Genomic DNA, 22,278 nt, shown 5'->3' with positions numbered 1-22,278 from the left:
GGTGTTGATGACAGAAAAGAGGTAAAAGGTAGCCAGAGAAGGTCAGATTTAATTTGTAAATGAATAGAGGATTGAGGAATAGAGGCAATTCTGTGTTCATCACATATGTAATTCCACCAATGAAAAAAGGACAATTTTGAGTTGTCCTTCCAACAAGAGAGTATAACTTTAAAAGCAGCAGCAAGAAACAAATTCAGTAATGGTGAAACAGGAGGCATTAGATCAAGGTCCGGTGCCACAGTGCCTAAAAATACATTCTGAATATTAAGGTGTACATTGTAAGAAAAAATCAAAGAACATTTTGACCATATATCATTCCAAAAAGTAAAAACCTTAGGACAGTAGAATAATAAATGTGCTAAAGACCCTTCAGCATTAGAACAGGACCAACAAGTTGATGTAACAGAGTGGTTAAATTTATGTAACACAAGGGGAGTGATAACGACTCTATTATAAATGAAAAATAAGGACTGTGTGATATGAGCAGCTTTGGAGGTCTTAAATAATTTCTGCCAAAACTTATCCCATTGAGATACCGATAGGGACACAGAGAGGTCATGCTCCCACTCCAGTTCCACCTTAGATTTAATCCGTGTACAGATAGGCGTAGATAAAGATTTGTAGATAAAGGAAGCACTAGGAGTAACATCAGGAGAAATTTGAAATAGTGAGGGGACAGGAGGAGGGGAAGAAGGTAGTGGAAGCGGGAGGAATTTCTGGAGGCACCCCTGAAGTATTGGAGCTAAAGTATCATATTGCTGGATACAGGAGTCAGGGAGGTGAAAAGATTCTTGCAATTGAGGGAAAGAGAGAAGCACATTATTAACAATCAGTTGATGAACATAAATAATGCCCTTTTCTTTCCATTGTTTGTAGTAGAAAGATTTGTGGCGAAATTTGATGAACTTGTTAAACCAAATTGATGACGCTAGAAAGGATTGATAGGGATTCAATTCCTTACAAAACAATGAGTTTAACAAAACTTGAGAATTTTTCAAAATAGGATATTTGGAAATAAAAGTACAGTTAGACATGTGAACAACATCTCGTATTGAAAAGTCATTTAACAATGAGCATTCAACTTTAACCCACGGAGGTTGAGGAAGGACCTCATAGTCTTTGGATAAGGCAAAAAATTGACGAATCAAAAATGCATTATGGTATAAAATAAAATCAGGAAATCGCACCCCCCCTTCATTCTTAGGTCGAATCAATTTAGACAACGAGATACGTGCATGTTTGTTATTCCATATAAATTTGGAGCATAACGAATTAATCTGGGAAAAATAATATTTAGGAATTTTAAAAGGTAACATAGATAGAATAAACAGTATCTGAGGGACAATCATCATTTTAATTGTATCGAGTCTACCCCACCAAGAAAGGAACAAGGGGGACCAGAGATTTAACAAATTACTGATTTTAAGTTTTAAGGCAGAGAAATTATTAGATAATGTATCACGAATATTAGAGGAAAACCAAATGCCGAGATACTTAATTTTTTGAGGACACCATGTGAAACTAGATGATTCAAACATATATTGATAACATGAGGGATTTAAGGGTAAAATCTCCGTTTTAGAGAAGTTCAATTTGTAGCCTGAAACCTTAGCATATGAAGCGATTTCCTTCAGAAAGGGGGGTAGGGAAGAAACTGGGTTAGACATATAAATAAGAACATCATCAGCATATGCAGACAACTTAATTTGGTGAGATTTAAAATGAAAACCATTAATGAGAGGGTTATTTCTGATACGTTCCAAAAATGGTTCCAAACAAAACAGGAAAAGTAATGGTGAGAGAGGGCAGCCCTGACGAGTACCTCTTTGAAGGGAAAAATAAGGGGAAAAAAGACCATTGACAAAAATACATGCTTTAGGGTTGGTGTATAACAATTTAACATATGAAATAAACTTCGGCCCAAAACCAAACCATCTCAAAGTATGAATTAAAAATTCCCAATTGACACGGTCAAAGGCCTTTTCAGCGTCCAGGGATACAGCAGCTAGGGGGGAAGGATAGTTTTTGCTAAGAGCAAGGACATTGGAAAACATTCTGGCATTATCCGAGGCTAAACGGCCTTTAACAAAACCAACTTGGTCTGGATTTATGAGCAAAGGGACAATTTTTTCTAAACGAGAGGCCAATATTTTTGCAAAAATTTTACAATCGTAATTAATGAGTGAAATGGGACGGAAGTTTTTACAATAGGAGGGATCTTTGTCAGGTTTGGGAATCACAATGATAAGGGCTTCCAGAAAGGAACCTTCAGCATGGGAGCTAGAAATAAAAGAGTTGAAAAGTTCCAATAATTTAGGCGCAAAGATTGAAGAGAAAGCAGAAAACAGTTCAATTGAAAAGCCATCAGGGCCAGGTGCTTTTGCTTTCTTCAGAGCTTTGAGAGCATCAATTAATTCTGCTAGGGAAATATCTTCTTCAAGGGATTGGAAATTATCTTGGGAAAGATTGGGTTTAGGTATATCTCGGAAAAAAGAGGCGAAATCTTCTTCAGAGGGCTTGGTAGTGTCCGTGTATAAGAGATTGTAATATGATTGAAATGTGGCAGCAATATCAGCGTCGGACGAGAGGAGAGAATCATCCAATTCTGAGTGAATGGGGCCAATGGCTTTACGTTCCGATTTGATTTTTAGATAATTTGCTAGCAGTTTCCCAGCTTTATTTTGGCCCCCGTGATATTTTGACTTAATCTTGAGGAGAACATTGCAAGCATCGTTTGTTACTATTTTATTCAGGGTGGATTTAGCATTGATTAAGTCTTGAAGTGATGAGGGAGATTTGGAGGAATAATACGTGTGTTCTAATGATTTTATGTGGGCTAAAGTGTCTTTATATTTAATGCGTAGCAGCTTCTTCTTCTTGGAGGAGTAGGCAATAGTAAAGGCTCTGAAAGATGCTTTAAAAGCATCCCAATTGTTATGTAGGGAGGTATCTGAAGAATGATTGAAAGAAAAAAATTCCTTAATAAAAGAGGTCGCTTCTGAAATAAAAGTAGGGTCTGATAAAAGGAAATTATTGAACCGCCATCTGCCCTGTTTGCAAGTAGTAAGAGATAAGTCAATATGAGTGGAGACAGGGGCATGATCTGATATAAAGATAGACCCAATGTCAGAGGATTGTAGACATGGTAACAGTGGTTTGGATACAAGAATATAATCAATACGGGACCTGGTATGATGTACAGGTGAGAAGAAAGTAAATTCGGAGGAATCAGGGTTACATGTTTTCCAGGTGTCAAAAAGTGGGCGAGAAGAGATGGCTGTTTGAAATGATTTGTGGGTTTTGTCAGGTTTGAATTTGCACTTGGATTGCCTATCAGTGAACGGGTCCAACCAATTGTTAAAATCACCCCCAACCACAATGTCAGAAGTGGAAATTGACAATAGTTTCAATTTTATAGATTGCCAAAATTCAGTGTCTGGCTTGACAGGCCCGTAAATATTGAAGAAAGTCACTTGTCTTTTATTAATGAGAACCTCAACAAGTACCCACCGACCATTTGGGTCACACTCAGATGATATAATCTGTGCATTAATAGACCTGTGAAATAAAATAGCGACACCACCATGACGATCAATAGCAGGAGAGAAGACAATCTGATTTACCCATTGGCGTTTAAGCTTAAGTGATTCTTTATCATTGCAGTGGGTTTCCTGTAAAAAAGCAACTTGGGCGTTAAGTTTAGCAAGGTGAGACAGTACCTTCTGACGCTTGACGGGGTGACCCAGACCACGAACATTCCACGAGACGACATTAACCATACTTCTGGATGCAGGGGAACGAACAGTAATAGGGCCACAAAACTGCAGAATGGACAAGATAAAAATAGGAAGGACATTTTACAATGAGTAAGAAAAATGACCAAATCTTAAGAGATAAGTCTATACATGAAAACAAGGGTGAAACTGAGAGGAAATAGAGGGAAGGAAAAGAAAGGAAAGAGAGAAGGAGAGAAGGAGGAGAGAAAAGTAAAAGGGAGAAATAGAGAAAAGTAAACAGATCAAGGAAAGACATCCAGACCTGTAAAGAGAAGGAAAACCTGAGAGCGGAGAACGAGGAGACACCGAAGGACGCGGATACATAGAAAGCAGACGCAGAGAATAATAAATGGGCGATGGGCCCACTAGGCAAACAGAGAAACAGAAACTCAATGGGGTGAAACAAATAAGTCAACCAGAACAGTTAAAAAAGGAACAATTCCAACATTATGACCAAAGTTTAAGAACCAGTAGCCATGCCATGTGAGGAGAAATTATGAAGAAAAAGTTTGAGCTTCTCCGGATCCTCAAAGGAACGTGTGCGACCATCATGAGTTATCTTGCAAAGGCAGGGATGAAGAATTCCATATTGAATATTAAGCTGACGAAGCTGAGGTCGAAGAGCGAGGAATTCCTTGCGTCTGGCGTTAGTAGCAGTAGAGACATCTTGAGATATATAAATGTTATGGCCAGACCAAATAAGACGACGCTTGATTCTCACAGCCTTCAAAACCTGCATAAGCTCTGTGAATTCCAGGAACAACATTATGATCCCTCGAGGTTTGTTGGATGATGGTTGAAGGCGACCCAACCGGTGCGCTCTTTGAATGTTGAGGGGATTGGATGTGGACTGAAGATCAAGAAGCTCAGGCAGAAATTTTTGTAGGAATGAGACAAGGTCAACCCCTTCAACATTTTCCGGCAGGCCAAAAAGGCGTAGGTTATTTCTACGATTTCGATTTTCAAGATCCTCTGTGTGGAGTTTTAGTTTGAGAATTTCTTGCTCGAGGGAAGGAATCTTTACAGAGACATCTTGAATGTTACTAACCCGTTGCTCAAGGTCTAATACTTTACTTTCCATAACCATCCATCGTTCCTCAATTTGTTTGAGCCTGTCGTTGGTAGCGGACATGAAAGGCTGAAGGCCACGGACCTCATCCAGAATGGAGTCCAGAACAGGGTTCTGTGATGAAAGGATTGGTGAAGGTGGATCGTTTTTGTGCCTTTTCGGTTTCGTACCAGAGACCGATGGCCTGGACACATGGGAATCACTAGCCATCTTTTAGAAACAGAAAGGCGGACACCCAAGGGTATAAAAATCACCAAGGAGATGAAAGAGCTTGACGGCACAGTTCTGGAGTAACGAGGACACACCACACCAACCGGGATATTACGTCAAATCAAGAAGAGCTAGTTGAATATGGATGTAGTCCGCAATTCCAGGAAGATAAAATCTATCCCAGGATGGGCACAGTCATAGAAACCAATAGAGCCATATCGAACTTGAAAGTAGCCCAGCAGCGGTATGTAGAAATCACCTCACAGAAGTAGAGGTAATTAGGGATAGTAGGTCAAGCTGTCCAGCGCAGGAGAGGAGAAGCACATAATCCGCAACATATGGCAAGGCAATGCATTGTTGTAGCAGAGAACGCTGACATGCCAGTAATCATGCCCCGTATTTGGAGTAGCTCATATTAGGGGCACAGAATAGGTACATAGCAGAGGACAGCCTAGGTTGATAACAATTCGTGAGGGGGATGCGAGCGCCGTGAGGAAACGCATCAAAATGGCGGCCGCTCTCATCTCTGAGGAGAGAGAAACGCCGCTACGGTGAAAACCGTTGAAGCAGTGGGTTGCGGCAAACAAAAGCAGCCAGCGGACTCACCGCAGCATCCTAACAACAGGACAGTCCCCACGGAGAGAAAATCTGCTTGAATACAGGAGGAAATAGGGTTCCGAGTCCCGCGACGTAGCGGAGCTCAAACAGGATCCGCCATGACACTTCGGCGGTCAAGCCACGCCCCCCTTGATTGCTAACTCTATTCGAGAAAAAATAGTGCAAACACTGACACTGATGGTTAATAACAATTCCCATGTTCAATGTACCTCAGTTCTAAGTTATAAATGTAACGTGGGAGAAAACCAAGCACATGAGATGTATTTTGTAATATTGCGTCATTTAACCTTTTTGCTTTATGTATTGTTTTTCAAAAGCCACACTTTCATTGGGATTTTAACACACTGTGTATATCATTTTTTAAAATTATTTGTTTTGTTGAGTTACAAAAAGTTGAAACACTTTGTAGTCGGGTTGTGCTGATCAGGTAGAAGAGCGACGCATCAGGATCCTGGGAGTACTTGGTGAAGTTTGGCTTCTGAAGGGAAAAGTAGATGGGTGAAGAGAACAAGAGATGCAAATATGGACACCAGAGTTGTCTCAAAGTGGTACATCTTCAGACATCCATAAAAGAGGAGGATACCAGTGGGCTCCCTATATTACAGTATGCATGTCCTGCTACCACAGTGTCGAAATCTCTCATGTTACCACAGCCTGAATGTCAGAGCCAATGTCAACAGATTCCCTATCAAATGGAGATTCTATAATGTGACAACAATAAGGGGCAAAGGGAGCCAAGGAGCTAAATAAATGTCCAGTGACTCGTGCTCCTGAAAACTAGACTTATATCCCACGAGAGTCACTGTTCCTGTAGTAGAGAAGTAGAAGATAAGACTGCAGTCGTTCTAATACTTTAGCGGCTGGGGACAGTGTGTCCTGATCCGAGACTGCGTGAGGTCGGGTAGGTTAGCAGACCTCCTTTCCCTACAAGAACTATCTCGAGGACACCCACAGCCGCAGGTCATGGCGGCTTTTTCCCATGATACTTGGAATACTATTCCTTCATTCTAGTGGCACTAGATTGATTGTTACAGGCCACTACACTTTACTAGCACTCATTACGCATTCACTCTGGTCCTGAAGAAGCGCGTGGGATCTCCTCCTGAGACCAATCATTGCGCGAAACATGTTGACCTCTAAACATGCCCATTAGGTGTATGTTTCATATATAGCTACAGAGGGCCATTATCCCCCTCAAGCAGCACAACCTTCTGTTTTTTTTCTCAATGGCAGAGGGGCCACTTCTTCAATAAATCCACCAGCTACCCCTCTAGTCATCTTTTAACCACACCACTGCCACTCACATCCCCACGCAGCCTTACGGCTTTACCCTAAAAAAATCTCCAATAAAGTGACCCTTTGGGGGTCCCATAGGGCATTGCAGCACTGGCCCGACGAGGAGCATTGCCGAATGATGAAGCATGACATCCTTCAGGGTGTGTGAGGGCATCCAGATTCAATAAAGTGCACAGCCCCGTAAGGCACCACAGGCAAAGTCAAACTGAATATAATTATGCAGCGTAGAACGTTGTAGGATTACAGTTTTTAGGAGAAAGGCAATGAAGTGTTAAAAAGCTGCTTGAATTGGCAATGGTAAACGTGCAAGGTGTAATATTGTGAAGGTTAAAGGCTATAAGGAAGCAGGGATGTCCATAACTTCAATACAGTGAGAAGGATACAAGTAATGCTTCCATAACAGACCTGGTGCCTCCAAATCTACCCTCCTTGGAGAGTATTTAGCAAGCGGGGATCTAGCTTCTGATGGAAACCAACTGTCTTCCTCCCCACCGCCTTGGATTATGGTGATTTTTTTCCCCAGCATTACTGCTTTTTTAGGGCTTTCTCACTGGACGCATGTCTCAGATCTCAAGATGGTGTCTATTCCTACCATTGCGTTGCAGAGTCCCCTTTGACCACTGGGAAGAGAGACCTGCTGTTGCAGACCTGGAGACATAGGAAACCCAGGCACAACCCACTTGGCAACAGAGTGAGTAAGAGCACCAGTAGTGGTCCAGTGTGGTCAGAAAAGGGCTAGGTGGCAAGTAGGCATCTGATGTCGAGAGATAAAGCAGAACCAAAACGTCATGCTAAGAGGGACAAAAATAAGAACAGCAAGAAGGTAGATAGTGGAATGTAATGGAGTCATCTCAAACAAAACCTATGTGAATGAAGTGAGGTTTTGGGAAGGGGTGAAGGTCCAGAGGGAGGATTCATAGTTACAAAAAGATCAAAACTTCTATTAAATCCTTTACTATAGTAGACCAACTTCCCATATTAATATAAAGAGGACCTTTACAAAACCTTTCGTCTTACTCCTTTGTTAATTGACTTCCCTTATAATTCTTTCCTGGAGACAGAAAAGCGAATGCACTTTATGTCAGAAGGGTTATGTACCAAAATATTGAGGGTTGTATATTGACCTACAAAAGTATTGATTCCAGAATACCGACTCCCACTATAAAGTAAGTACATGTAGGTAAGTAGAGATTTACAATTGTCAACTCTACATCTACTTACCTTGATGATAGTCAAGTTAAGAATAGTAAATCTATGCTTACCTATATACACGTTGACAATTTAGTGGTAGGCAACATTTTGGATCTGACATGTTTGTAAGAAACTGAATAATGTAATACAACGCTGTGAGAGGCTGATATCCTGCTACTAGCAGGGCTTGGCAAGGATGCTGGTGAATGCTCTTCATACTACCAAGTAAACAGATAAATACACAACAAGATTTCCCATAAAATAACGCACAATTGACGAGATAAGACTCTACTACAATTGGTGGACCCAGATCTGCCACGGGATGTCAATCACCGCCAAGCATTTGATAATGCAAAGCCATAGATTTAGTTGTAAGGGTCAGCAAAAGGGAAGGCCAGTGGCATACTACTGTTGTTAGATTACGATAACACTTTTAATAGGATTAGTTAGACCAAATTTCAAAAGTTGAAGTTTGACTAATTATCGTCAACTCTCGGCTAAGATAAATTACAGTGGCCTACAGCTCTGACAGGAATTGGCTCAGAAGAGGAACACGCACGGCTGTCTGTCCCCGCTACCTCTCTCTACTTTCTTGTTCCCTGTTGAACCTCTAACAAAGTACCAAAGAAGATTAAAGATACCAGAAAGATAAATGAAATAATGTTCAGACTAGAGGAACACAAGGTCAGCTCATTTGGAAGCAATTTTCTGTTTTTAAGTGACCCTCTGACCACCCTGTCAGAGCTCTAGAAAGAACTAAAATCTTTCGAAAGAAATTTCAGGCTTCAAAGTAAATCTAAAAATATCAACAATTCCCTTGCACTTGAACCACATGAGATGAAAATGATCAAAGACATTTCATCCGGTATGTTGACCAAATACACAATTAAATAATTTGTGTATTAATACAAAACACTCATTGGCCTTATTGATGGCTGCAAATTTGTCTAACATTTTGAATCCATAAATAGTGATCTTAATTAATGGCATTGTTATGTATCTTCAGTTTGGGCCGCGTTGCGACCTGGTAAAAGATTGTCTTGCCTGGTCTGCTATTCTGTTTGCCAGGTGCCCAGGTGCCCATGCAGAGCATTCCACATGTGACTTTACAAAAAAATTAACCGACCGTCATTCAACAGTAGGGAAAGAAGGTCATGTTCTCATTATCACCAAGCGGCCCTCCTTGAAACGTTGAATGACTTGAGCAAGAGAGAAAGTGAACAAGCATTGGCATAGCCAATAGGTCTCGCCTTTGGGACCTTATAAGTATTTAGTTATGCAGCACAATATCATTGGTACAACAGCATCAACTGTTGCATGGATAAACACTTATAAGGTCCCAAAGGCGAGACCTATTGGCTATGCCAATGCTTGTTTTGTTATGGGGGGGCATAAATAACAGGAGGATGAAGGTCAGTCAGTCAGTTAGTCAGTGAGAGTGAGTGAGAGAGTCAGTGAGAGTCTGTCAGTGAGAGTGAGTGAGTCAGTGAGAGTGAGTGAGTCAGTGAGAGTGAGTCTGTCAGTGAGAGTGAGTGAGTCAGTCAAACAGTGAGAGCGAGTCAGTCAGTCAGTCAGAGAGAGTGAGAGAGTCAGTGAGAGTATGTCAGTGAGAGTGAGTGAGTCAGTGAGAGTGAGTGAGTCAGTGAGAGTGAGTCTGTCTGTCAGTCAGTGAGAGTGAGTCTGTCAGTCAGTGAGAGTGAGTCACTAAGTGAGTGAGAGCGTGAGAGTCTGTCAGTGAGAGTCTGTCAGTTAGTGAGAGTCTGTCAGTGAGAGTGAGTCAGTCAGTCAGTCAGTGAGAGAGAGTGAGTGAGTCAGTCAGTGAGAGAGAGTGGGTCAGTCAGTTAGTGAGAGAGAGTGAGAGAATCAGTGAGAGTTTGTCAGTGAGAGTGATTGAGTCACTGAGAGTGAGTGAATCAGTGAGAGTGAGTCAGTCAGTGAGTGAGAGTGAGTCTGTCAGTCAGTGAGAGTGAGTCTGTCAGTCAGTGAGAGTGAGCCAGTCAGTGAGTGAGAGAGAGTGGGAGAGTCTGTCAGTGAAAGTTAGTCAGTGACTGAGTCAGTGAGAGTAAGTCAGTCAGTCAGTGAGAGAGAGTCTGTCAGTCAGTGAGAGTGAGTCTGTCAGTCAGTGAGAGAGAGTGGGAGAGTCTGTCAGTGAGAGTCTGTCAGTCAGTGAGAGTAAGTCAGTCAGTCAGTGAGAGAGAGTGAGGGAGTCAGTCAGTGAGAGAGAGATTGGGTCAGTCAGTCAGTGAGAGTTTGTCAGTGAGAGTGAGTGAGTCAGTGAGAGTGAGTCAGTCAGTGAGAGAGTATGTCTGTCAGTCAGTGAGAGTGAATCTGTCAGTCAGTGAGAATGAGTCTGTCAGTCAGTGAGAGTGAGTCAGTCAGTGAGTGAGAGAGAGTGGGAGAGTCTGTCAGTCAGTGAGAGTCTGTCAATCAGTGAGAGTCTGTCAGTGAGAGTGAGTCAGTCAGCGAGAGTCTGTCAGTGAGAGTGAGTCAGTCAGTGAGAGTCTGTTAGTGAGAGTGAGTCAGTTAGTCAGTGAGAGTGAGTGAGTCAGTCAGTCAGTGAGAGAGTCAGTGAGAGAGTGAGAGTGTCAGTGAGGGTCTGTCAGTGAGAGTGAGTCAGTGAGACTGAGTCAGTGAGACTGAGTGAGTGAGTCAGTCAGTGAGAGTGAGTGAGACAGTCAGAGAGTGAGAGTGAGTGGGAGAGTGAGTCAGTCAGAGAGAGTTTTGAGAGTCAGCTAGTGAGAGAGTGGGAGAGTGAGTTAGTGAGAGTCTGTCAGTGAGAGTGAGTCAGTGAGAGTCTGTCAGTGAGAGTGAGTGAGTCAGTCTGTCAGTGAGAGTCTGTCAGTGAGAGAGTGAGTCAGTCAGTGAGAGAGGGGAGAGTCAGTGAGAGTCTGTCAGTGAGAGTGAGTCAGTGAGAGTGAGTCAGTCAGTGAGTGAGAGGGAGTGAGTCAGTCAGTGAGTGAGAGAGAGTGGAGAGTCAATCAGTGAGTGAGAGAGAGTGGGAGAGTCTGTCAGTGAGAGTCTATCAGTGAGAGTGAGTCAGTCAGTCAGTCAGTGAGAGAGAGTCAGTTAGTGAGAGAGTGGAAGAGTCAGTCAGTGAGAGTCGGTCAGTGAGAGTCTGTCAGTGATAGTGAGTGAGTCAGTCAGTCAGTGAGAGAGTGGGAGAGTCAGTCAGTGAGAGAGTCCATCAGTGAGAGTGAGTCAGTCAGTGAGAGTCTGTTAGTGAGAGTGAGTCAGTTAGTCAGTGAGAGTGAGTGAGCCAGTCAGTCAGTGAGAGAGTCAGTGAGAGAGTGAGAGTGCCAGTGAGGGTCTGTCAGTGAGAGTGAGTCAGTGAGAGTCTGTCAGTGAGAGTCTGTCAGTGAGAGTCTGTCAGTGAGAGTGAGTGGGTCAGTATGTCAGTGAGAGTCTGTCAGTGAGGCTGTCAGTGAGAGAGAGTGAGTGAGTGAGTGAGTGAGAGAGTGGGAGAGTCAGTGAGTCAGTGTGAGTGAGAGAGTCAGTGTGAGTGAGAGAGTCAGTGTGAGTGAGAGTGTGAGTGAGAGTATGTGAGAGTGTCAGTGAGAGTGTGAGAGAGTGAGAGTCTGTGAGAGTGTGATAGCCAGTGAGAGTGAGTCAGCCATTCATGCAAGGCATTTGCAGTTAGGGTGAGTACTCTAAAGCTCAACTTTCATTGTGACAATGGTTCAAATATAAAATCCATACATGTTTGCAGAGTTTAACAATGTGTGGCTATTCCTAATGCTCTGAGGATACTACATTATTATATGCAAATAAATACATGCAGAACAAATAAAAGAAACAATCATAGTGAAGACTTGAACCCAAATGATCTGAAAACCTGTAATTTCCCATCTTTCAAAAGAGCACAAGCAGCAGCTGTTTTAAAGCACTTGTGCTCATCATTGCTAATTTATATTAATCGATTTCATTTTAAAGTAATTCAATTAAGATAGAGGGACAGCACATCGGGTAAGGATTACAACGCACCTGAGAAAACACGTTAAACTCTTATCTTATTAAACCCGGGAGTGGTGTGTGCGCGCATGCGCGCAGTCTTCACTTTTCAAGCACTGCACTCGTGCTTGTGGTGCGCCGCTGCGTGCTTCCGCAAGGTGGATGCCGCCACAAGCACGAGTGCAGTGCTTGGAAAAGTGAAGAACGACGGCTAAAGGCCCTCCTATGCAGCGCCTGCCGTCAGCGCATGCGCGCTGCGTAGGCGAGACCTATAAATGATAGGTAATATGCCCTGAGGGATCTGTTGTGGATAAACAACTTAGACGACCACCCCATTAAATCCTATACATAAAAAAATATCTATTCACGGCAGCTCTACATGGAATAGGTAATGAGAGCTTAAGTCAACTGAGAAGCTCAATCATCACACATATGTGGCAGAAAAGAACGCACTTCATTTAATACGTTTTTTGTGGAAACCCTGATCCCCAGATTTTCTTTTCTTTTCTGTACCGCCTGTTGAGCTCTCAACCTGAACAAAGACAATCTTTCACTAACAGTGGGAAAATAAGTAGAGTAATCAACTAAATCTAGAGGAGCAGGACAAGTCATTGAGGAACACAGCCCAAGGCAATACAATTGTTCTACACAAAGAAGTAAAAAACAAAACCCCATACAATTGGTAAGATACACAGAATAAATTTAAAGTTGTAAATGTCGAGACATCAGACAGGAGTTGGGGCCATTGCTGGAAATAGGGTGGCAGGTTACATATCTGTTTCAGATGTCCCTATATTTTGGCTTCTGATCAACATGAACGGCATATTGGTATACTGTGAAGTTGTTCATTGGTGGTGTTTGTAGGTGGTGTGGGCCTGAAAGTCACACCCATGTTTGAAGATTATGTAGCTCCTACTCGTCTTGTGGTGGAAATCAAAATATCAATTAATTAGATAAAAAGTGGAGGCCCCAGCAGAGATGCAGTGGTTTCATAGGGTCTCTCGCATTAGCGATAGAACAACAAACTGAGAGTCCTTTGGCAAGTGTCAAGTTCCGATCCTTACAAAATGTCCACTGACCACATTCCTTTTTTGGTTGAAAGCGTCCTGCAATCTAACGTCACAGCAAATATGCTAAGGTCTCAGGGTATCAACACAGAGCTCTCTATTCTTGGCAACAGTTGGGAGGAGCAAGTCCTAGAATTCTTCTGACACAGGTGGTGCAGGCATTGAATTGTGCCTCCATGATCGTTGAGTGGTCCATAGAAGTCACTGTTCTGATGCCCATTGCCGCCCTTGCACAAATGAGCAGTGTCTCAGCATTGTGCCAACCTCCTTAGCCTTCTGAGAACAGACTCAGCAAGGCGTGTCAGTCCTGAGGACGCTTCTCAGCTTTTTTCAAGGACTTACATAACCTCTGGACTTAGTGGTGAGTAAAGGGGTCAAACAACTAATCAATGGTTCAAATCTATGAATTCTCACACACTATAAGATCTGTTTTCACCCAGAAATTATTAAAAAAAAAATCTTTCAGTTCTTTCCTCCCATTGTTCCCTACTACTCTCTCTCCTTCTCTAGATCTTTGATCCCCTCGATTGGAGATTCAGTACCCCTTTTCAGTTACTTCTTCTTCCTGCTGTGGACTTTTTAGAATCTACCTGTCCTGTTGCTATGTATACCTGAGATCTCTGTTGCTACCAGGAGACCTTGTTATGAGCAATTATTCAGGTATTCCCATCATACTCATTAGGTTCTTCTGCAACGTGTATTCCTCAGATATTATCCACCCAACAAACACCATCTTACCAACACAAAGGGTTATGCTACAGTCTCCAACTATTTTACTCCCAAGTCTTTCTAACGCTTTCTCTTGGTCTCCATTCTAACTCCTTCACCCAACAAGACAAGGCAATACCTCAGCTTCTGGTTAACGATGCACTGTTCCATACCTGTCCAACATGTCACCCACAAATATAAACCCTTTGGGGAAATGTCAGAAGGTGACCCTATGTCAACAGATTCCCTGCACATACATGTTCGGTGTGATTAACAGTCTATCTTTCCACATGAATCTCTGGAAATGAGAAAGGGAAGGACTTGAGATTAGTTTAAGTAAGGGTAGTTATCTGGTGTTGTGGTTTGGGCCTCAATGAGGACAGCCATATTTGAACCTCTTACTATTGTCTTCCACATTACATATTACACTTTTAGAGTGGTTGATGGCCTGACTTCATATTAGACCAGTTTGAATGAAGAGGGATGAGTATGCTTTTAATTCTCTTGTGTAGAGATTATAGTTACACTAACATTGTCAGATTTGGACCAATAATATGAGGTATCAACACTGTAGCAGTATTAGCACATATCCTGTCACATGCTGTTACAAATGCACAAATAAATATATATCTTTACCAAAAAAATGAAAACAGGAATACATTTTTTTGGGATTACAATAATAAAACAAAAAACATGACAGTTTGAAAATTACAAGGAGCTAAATGAAGAGTAAGTTTACAAAGACTGGTATTCTTAAATATCCATGAAGGGAAGTGTAAGGACTATCACAAAACTCAGACTTTCAAACAGCTTTGTTCCTGCCTTATTTGTCTACAAGCCTTGAAAGTATTGCTCATTCTCGTATGTCTCTTTTTAAAATCACTTATAGTCTACTTTAACTCTTACAGGGCAGTTTCGGCTTCATCAACTTCCCTCAGCATCATTAAAAGTTTTCTTTTGCACTAGCGCGCTTGAATGGCGAGACAAATTGCAGCGCAATCCCGGCCTCTCCTGATGACGCGGACCAAGAAATAAGAATTACAGCGACTACACCGCATGAAAATTGTCACAAGTGACACCAAGCAACACCACCATTCAGTCTAATCTCAGGTCTATTTCTCTGCTGCCTGTATTAGCCAAAATACTCATGAAAATTGGGAATCAACAACTTCCTGCTGATATCACAAAATAGAGAGGAGGAGGACATTACACTCATACGATCCTCCCGTACACAAATCATATGTCATAAGAAGTAGGGTGCCTGTGCAGAAAAATCACAGATATATAAAAAGATGGCCACGTCCTACATTTCCAGAGGGGTCATCCGTCATCACTATATTCAGTGGGGGTCAAATTAATAGGGGAAGGTCATCCTTAATGTAAGAGGATTTCTCACACACATAGTAGTGTCATGCTTCATCATCTGCATCCTCTCCCTTAACCTGGTAAGATGGTACTACCAGGGCTGACTTAACCTTCGCAAAGACTTGAGAGTAGGAGGGAGTTCTTAAATAAAGCTTACTGTACAGGGCGTGATACAGAAAATCTTAAAATACCTCAAAGTTCCTTGGTTATCACCTTTATTCATGAGGACTTTGGGTATACCTAAAAACAATTAGCCAGGCAGGTAAGGATCGTCTTTAATATTCACTAGTGGTCCCTCAAAGACCTGTTAATCATTTGTTAAGACTCTATATGAGGATCACACCCTTGTATGTTCAATTTATCCAATCGTTATCCAGTTTTCCAATAGAGGTTATCACTACTAAATAAAGGTACGGCCAGGCAAAAATCCCTGGTTCTCACTACACATAAAACAGTTAACCATGTCAGCTCTATGAATGTATAGGCACTTCCTACAGTTTGATATTGTTCTATCATTGCCATGGGGGAGCGTTTTCTCCTCTCGACATTCCTTTTGTATACTTTGTGGGAGGGGGCGATGTCCCAGATAAATTGGACTGGCTGTATACAACATCCTTTGTGCTCTGTTCTTCAGTTATGTGTTTTTCTGTTTATCGTCTTCTGTTTGTGTCAATGCTAGGAAGAAATGGTACGATCTAATACAATTGTGCATCCTCTTATCAACGCAAAGATATGCACAGTACGGCCAGGACACAGTGTCAATCCATAAGCAAAGACACAGAGGTCCTCCCAATACTACCCTGCTTCCAACCCCAGATGCTTCATCAAACTATAGTCAAAACACAAGCGCTTTTTTAACTAAATGACCTACCGTCACAATTTTCTGAAGAAATCACTGGTTCCTGCCCAGGAAGCACAATTTTCTAAAGCCTAACTATGCCTAACCCTCCACAGAATATCAAGATAATTTAATTGAATGTGAAAGAGATCAATCAGCCAATTTAAAAAAAGAAAATCCTTGATTATATATACGAACTCAGAGGGAATATAATTCTTGTTCAAGAAACCAAGATCGATTCTAAACATATCACTTCTATTCAAAACTACCGATTCTCTGATGTAGCATGCTCAGCTGCTGTTGGTAAGAAAAATGGAGTCTTGACTCTGATTGCTAGGAATTCAGGTATAAATAAAGTCAAACATTTACCAGACAAACATGGTACATGGATCATATCCAAACTCTCTAAAAATAACAATGAGTTCTTTGTGGTCAACGTATATGAACCAACAGCAGATAACCCACCCTTTTTGAATGACCTATTGTACCCAGCTAAAAATGATCCCAGATCTCTCAACTATCCTTTTCGCAGGTGAATTTAACTTGCCCATGGACCCCACAATAGACAGACACTCACAGTTCTCATACTGTCCTAGCAAAAGCCATAAAGCGCTTAAAAATCTATGCTTGAGATTCAATCTTGTCAATGCATGGAGAACCCAAAACCCAGATGACAGGGACTATACTTTTCACTCCTTCCCATAGAGGTCCTATTCCTGTATCAACTACTTACTAATCTCGGGCCTCTCCATCGGAAAGGTCGACCAAACACCAATCGAATCTAAAGAGATATCAGATCACACTTGCACAACTATGTCCATTACTGACCTCTCTCCTGACCCAAAACAAACACAGTGGAGATTCGTTGATGAGATTCTTAAACACCATAATAATGTACAAGCTATTGAGGAGTCAATCCAGAACTTCCTTGCAGACAACAAACCTAACAAATCCTATGAGATCACTATATGGGACGCACTCAAGGCTACACTAAAAGGGGTAATTATCTAGATTAGATCCAACATGAACAAAGAAGCAAATAATAAGCTTTTAGAGCTGGAAAAACAACACATTTGTACTAAGGATAATAATATTCTAAATGAGTTTGTCCAGAAAAAATACTAATACGGTAAAATAATAAGTACCAGGGCAGGCATATGGATCAACAAACAAAAAAGTATCTGACTTTAAGAAGCCAACAAAGCAGATAAAACTTTAGCATCATACCTAAAATATAGACTGCAAAAGTATACCATTAATGCCATTAAAGACGACAAAGGTGCTGTCTATACTAACCCTACTAAAATTGCTGAGGTCTTTAAAGAATTTTACCAAAACCTCTATAAAAGAAACACCTCCCTTGACCATAAGAAATGCCAAGCTTACCTAAATAAAGCAAACATACCTAAATTAACCGATGAGTAAATAGAAACGATCAACGGGCCAATTACAAAACAAGAAATAGCTTGTGCTATTAGAAGACTCTAAACGAGCAAAGGCCCTGGCCCAGAAGGGTATGCAGCACAGTTCTTTAAAGCATTCTCATCAACAATCATCCCACCTTTCACAAATCTCTTTACCCACTTCACCAACTCTGGACAAGTCATGGGCACTCCTGTGGAAGTCATTTTCACTGTTATTCTGAAAGAGGGCAAAGACACCCTGCTCCCCAAAACTTACAGGCCAATCTCATTGATTAATTTGGACTGCAAAATTAATGCCATGATACTCTCAACCAGACTCCCAAAATACATCTCTAAACTCATCCACCCCTCTCAGGTAGTATTCCAGAAGAATAGACTGACCAGTGATAAAACACGTATACTTTGCCATGTACTAAAAAAGGCAAAGTTCTCTATGTCCCCAAGAGTTGCAAACATGCTTGCCAAGGAAAAAGCATTCAACAAAGTTGATTGGAATTTTTTTTAATTGGTCCTGGAGAAGTCCAACCCAGGTGAGTCCCTTATTCGTATGATAATGTCATTATACCACAATGTGACACCTAGGGTAAGAGGGGGAGACTGCATATCAGATACATTTCCATTAGAAAACGGGGCACGACAAGGCTTCCCCCCACCTCCTCTCTTCCTCTTATATCTAGAGCCATTTTTGCATTACCTTCACAAAAATAAAGGTATGTCAGGGGTTTCATTCGGGAAACAAACCAGAAAATTTGCTGCAAATGCAGACAATATCATAATTACTACAGAGGATGCCCCTCCTCTATTTCAATGGTAATAACATCAATACAAGAATTTGCTGAGATCTCAGTCTACACACTTAATAGGGTCAAATCTGAGGTTAAACTGCTTAATGATATAGGAAATAGTGATATCCTTGGAGACTCAGGCCTCGCATGGCAATCAGAATTTATTAAATATCTAGGAGTGGAATTCTGTAGTGACTTCATCACTCGTCACTACTTTAAAGTTTAACGAAGACACACTACTTAAAAAGATCAATAAATTCCGATGTGGGTGGTCACCCAAGTTTTATCCTGGTGGGGTAGGGCAGAGTATCTAAAATGATAATTACTCCTCTAGTCAATTACATAAATAGTATGATCCCTATGTCCCTTTCAGAAGACTTTATAGCTAAAATAGATAATACTTTCAACAAAATTCTCATGGCAAGACAAAAAACCGAGAATTTCACTAAAAAAAACCTAGACACTTGAAAGGTAACAGTGGAATAGGCCTTCCTAACTTTAAGCACTGCCAAACTGCATATTTAATCAACCAGGGCACCAACTGGTTTCTTAAGGATGCAGATAATACTGCGGTCTGGGTAAATTTCGAAAATGTAATCCTAAAAAACAAACATATCAGCGCATACCCAACAATGCACAATAACCAACTCCCAAACTCCAAATCTATCATGGACAACACCAAGAGAGCTATCCTTAGGGTAGACTACCTCTCCAAAATAAAGATTTGTCACTCTAACCTGTTATCTATTTGGCTCAATCCCAAAATTAAACTTGATAGTCAACCTGTACTATGGTCCAACTGGTTAGAAAAAAGGATACATTTGATCAAAGACATCTTTGATGGTAACCTCCCTCATCCCTTCTCCATGTTGCAATATCGCTTTGGACTAGATAACCTGGACTTTTATAAATTCTTGAGATTAAGAGGCCAGATATCGAAATGCCTATCGCTAAAAAGCATCTCCTTGCTCCCTACTCTCAATATTATAATGGACAAAGCAGGACATATTGTTTCCAAGGTGTATAAGCTGCTCTTACCTAAATCCCACAGAACCAAAATTTGTAACGAACAGAAATGGGAGGCACATGCTTCCAAAAGAAACATAATATTTGACTAGGACCATATATGTATAGGTCCACTTTCTGAAACAAGATATCGCCAATGCTCTCTCAAATACATACATGATCATTCGTAGATGCTTCTGGACTCCAGAAAGGCTCCATAAACTTAATCTCACACAAGACCCCAAGTGGTGAAACAGTAGTGACCAAATAGACTATCTTGCGCATATGCTCTTTGACTGCCCCATCCTCCAATCTTACTGGGATTGTGTCTTTGCATTCATCAAAAACATTTTACATATTACTCCCACGCGAAAATTCGTCTATATACGTCTCAGACAGCTAGACCCTCAAATAAAAAAATTAATCAGATAGGGACCTACAAGAACTAATGTTAACTGTTGACTGTAAACTCATTCTCACCACATGGAAGAACTTTGGCATAATTTCATTCCACAAGTGGCGTGAATGGCTCCCATTTCTAAGAGGTGTGGACATCTCCCTACAGTGCTCCCCTTGGCACATATCCCACAGAAGCATGTGGAACTCGCTTGATGCTTCCACAAGCCACTTTAAACGTCCATAAACCCGTACACCTCTTAGCGATGACTAACTTATATATCCTTAGACAAACACGACCCTGGCTGGCCCATACTTACGACCTCCACTAGCCAAATGTTGTGACTTGAGTCATTGCTATGCACACTTTCCTTAGTATCACATTCCCTGCTGTTCAGCCAGGATGAGTGCTGGAGTGCTTGCTGATGTAGCGGAATGCGCGAGTGTCTGGTGAGGTGCAGAGTGTCAGTTGGAGTGTGTGGGCTGAGCAGCAAGGAGGCTACTCTTGATGGGGCTATATGCTATGTACTTACTAGTTATTTACCTGAAACTTACCATCTTAGTAACCTGTAACTAAGTCTTAATAAATCTTCTTCATATAACCTACTCTATGGTTACCTGGATTTCCTTCCCATCAAACTATATTAAAATCAATTCTTGATCCATACCTGCTCCTTACCCCCTCCTCTCTGGTGATGACGTCACTTATCAGTCCTCGTGTTGACTGTTTATTCTGCTGTGCATATAAATCACATGAAGATGGTTCCCTAAGCGAAATCAATGGATCTCACCTAACGTTTACTCACCCATTCGCGTACAATACTGCCTACATGTGTCAATTCACCTTCAGTATGTTTTCCATTTGAAATATGAGTTGTTACTAATGTAAATGGTATGCACAGTCTGTACCCCCTCCCTTCTCGCTTTCTGTGTCCATTTTCGCTGTGCCTCTCCTGATCGACTGTGCCAATGATATGCCATTATAACGCCAAGCACTATCTATTGTCATATATTGAAATTTCGAACTGTCCCTCTATTTGTATTATGCATATAAAAGTCAAGAAAAACTATTTCAAGAAAAAAAAAGCAAGTGGGTGTTACAGAAAACTTCCTAAATGCAGAATAAACTGGCTTACCTCGGAAGTATTTCTGGTCAGGCACCATCTGGGTAAAACCTGTTCTTTTCTCTACGAGAAAACAAAATTATCATCAGATCTAGACTGAAATAAAGTGATTGACACGCTCAAACCTCGTGGTAACACCATGACATCAAATCGAATTTAGTACATCATGCAATAAGACTATGTCAAAAGAAACTCCCTAGAAAACAGACAATTTTGCAGAGTTGGACTCTGTGGAGGACTAAATCTATGTTCTAACTTTTAGTAAAATCTTAACTTACCAGTCTGGAAAATTAGACAAAATCTTATTATGCTACGAGTTCTGAGGATAATAGTTTGAGCATGTTCAGAGCATCGCTGTAACGTCAGGTGAAGGGTTGGTTATCCACTGGTTTCAAATGAAAGGTTGTGAACGTGGAAGCATTAGACTAGTCAATCCTTAGTCTCTTACAAAAGCCTGTTGCTCTTCTTCAGTGGACACAATAATATTTCCTATGAAGCAGCCGCGGGAGGTAAAATAGCAGACCTAGGGCGCCACCTACTGGTGATGCCCAATGATTGCGAAATGCATACAAATTCCCATTTGGACCACTCTAGCAGGCACAGTTCTATAAGCCTTCGAGTAAATTTTCACATATTTTATTGTACTGTGCTTATATAGCGCATAAAATGCAAGTTCATGATAAATGGTTAGTGTGACTAATAGATCAGTTAGTGGAATTTAGGTATTGGTAGCCCGCAAAGTATGACTTTCAAAGAAAGAGAGGGTTTGACCTTTGACATGAGGTGTGGGCAATTAGCTGAAATACAGTAATATATATTAAGACAAACTTGTATGTGGTTTAGAGTAGGCTGGGCTGACAGAGAGGTGATGAGCTGAAAAGTGAGAAGGGGTTCATTTGGAAGAAAAAAAAGGATAGACAACAATTGGAAAATGTAATTTGAGGCCAGGGAATAAAGGGGAGGCTTTTTGAGATAACATGCAACGTGAGAATGCAAAACTGAAGAAAGGAACATTATTTGAATCTGAAATTCGGTACCGCTGATAGACACTCGAAAGTCAGTTCACTGCTAAGCTGCTGCTGGACTACCACCTCAACAAGACGAGCCGATCCCCTCAGGGGTTGGACCAGTTGACGACTAAAGTTCTAACCAGATCCATCTGGTCCAGCCCTTTTTTGCTCGATGAAAATTTGTAACAGATTCTCTGGCAATGTGCACCTTCATGAATCCTTTCCCTAAAATGAAATATCCTACAATTCTTAGTCCCATACAGTTCAATTCAATTCAGGATGTCACGTGAGATAGTCCTGCACTAACTATGAATGAAACCAGTAGAAGCTTCAAGGATGCAGAGTCAATCGCTTCAAAAAAGGTGGATAATTTGGTAGTTAGTTTCAACATCTGGACCCATTAGGCAAAACACAACATTTAATGGGATGGAGGAAATGAAGGGATAGT

General features: G+C 41.3%; 1 protein-coding gene across 1 annotated transcript in view; it reads right to left on the bottom strand.

Moving 5' to 3' along the window:
• Window positions 1-20,874, bottom strand: part of CASS4 (Cas scaffold protein family member 4) — a 225,523-nt gene extending 204,649 nt beyond the window's left edge. The window contains exons 1-2 of the mRNA XM_085619270.1: window positions 20,833-20,874; window positions 3,720-3,821 (exon numbers count right to left, since the gene is read on the bottom strand). Coding sequence (XP_085475396.1) covers window positions 3,720-3,779 — 60 coding nt within the window. The 5' untranslated portion in view covers window positions 3,780-3,821; window positions 20,833-20,874. The remainder of the gene's footprint in view (window positions 1-3,719; window positions 3,822-20,832) is intronic.
• Between the last annotated feature and the right edge of the window lie 1,404 nt (window positions 20,875-22,278).

Source organism: Triturus cristatus, chromosome 7, assembly GCF_964204655.1.
Source record: "Triturus cristatus chromosome 7, aTriCri1.1, whole genome shotgun sequence".
Taxonomy (NCBI): domain Eukaryota; kingdom Metazoa; phylum Chordata; class Amphibia; order Caudata; family Salamandridae; genus Triturus; species Triturus cristatus.
The sequence above is the reverse complement of the archived record's forward strand: the minus strand, read 5'-3'. Positions and strand labels throughout refer to the sequence as shown.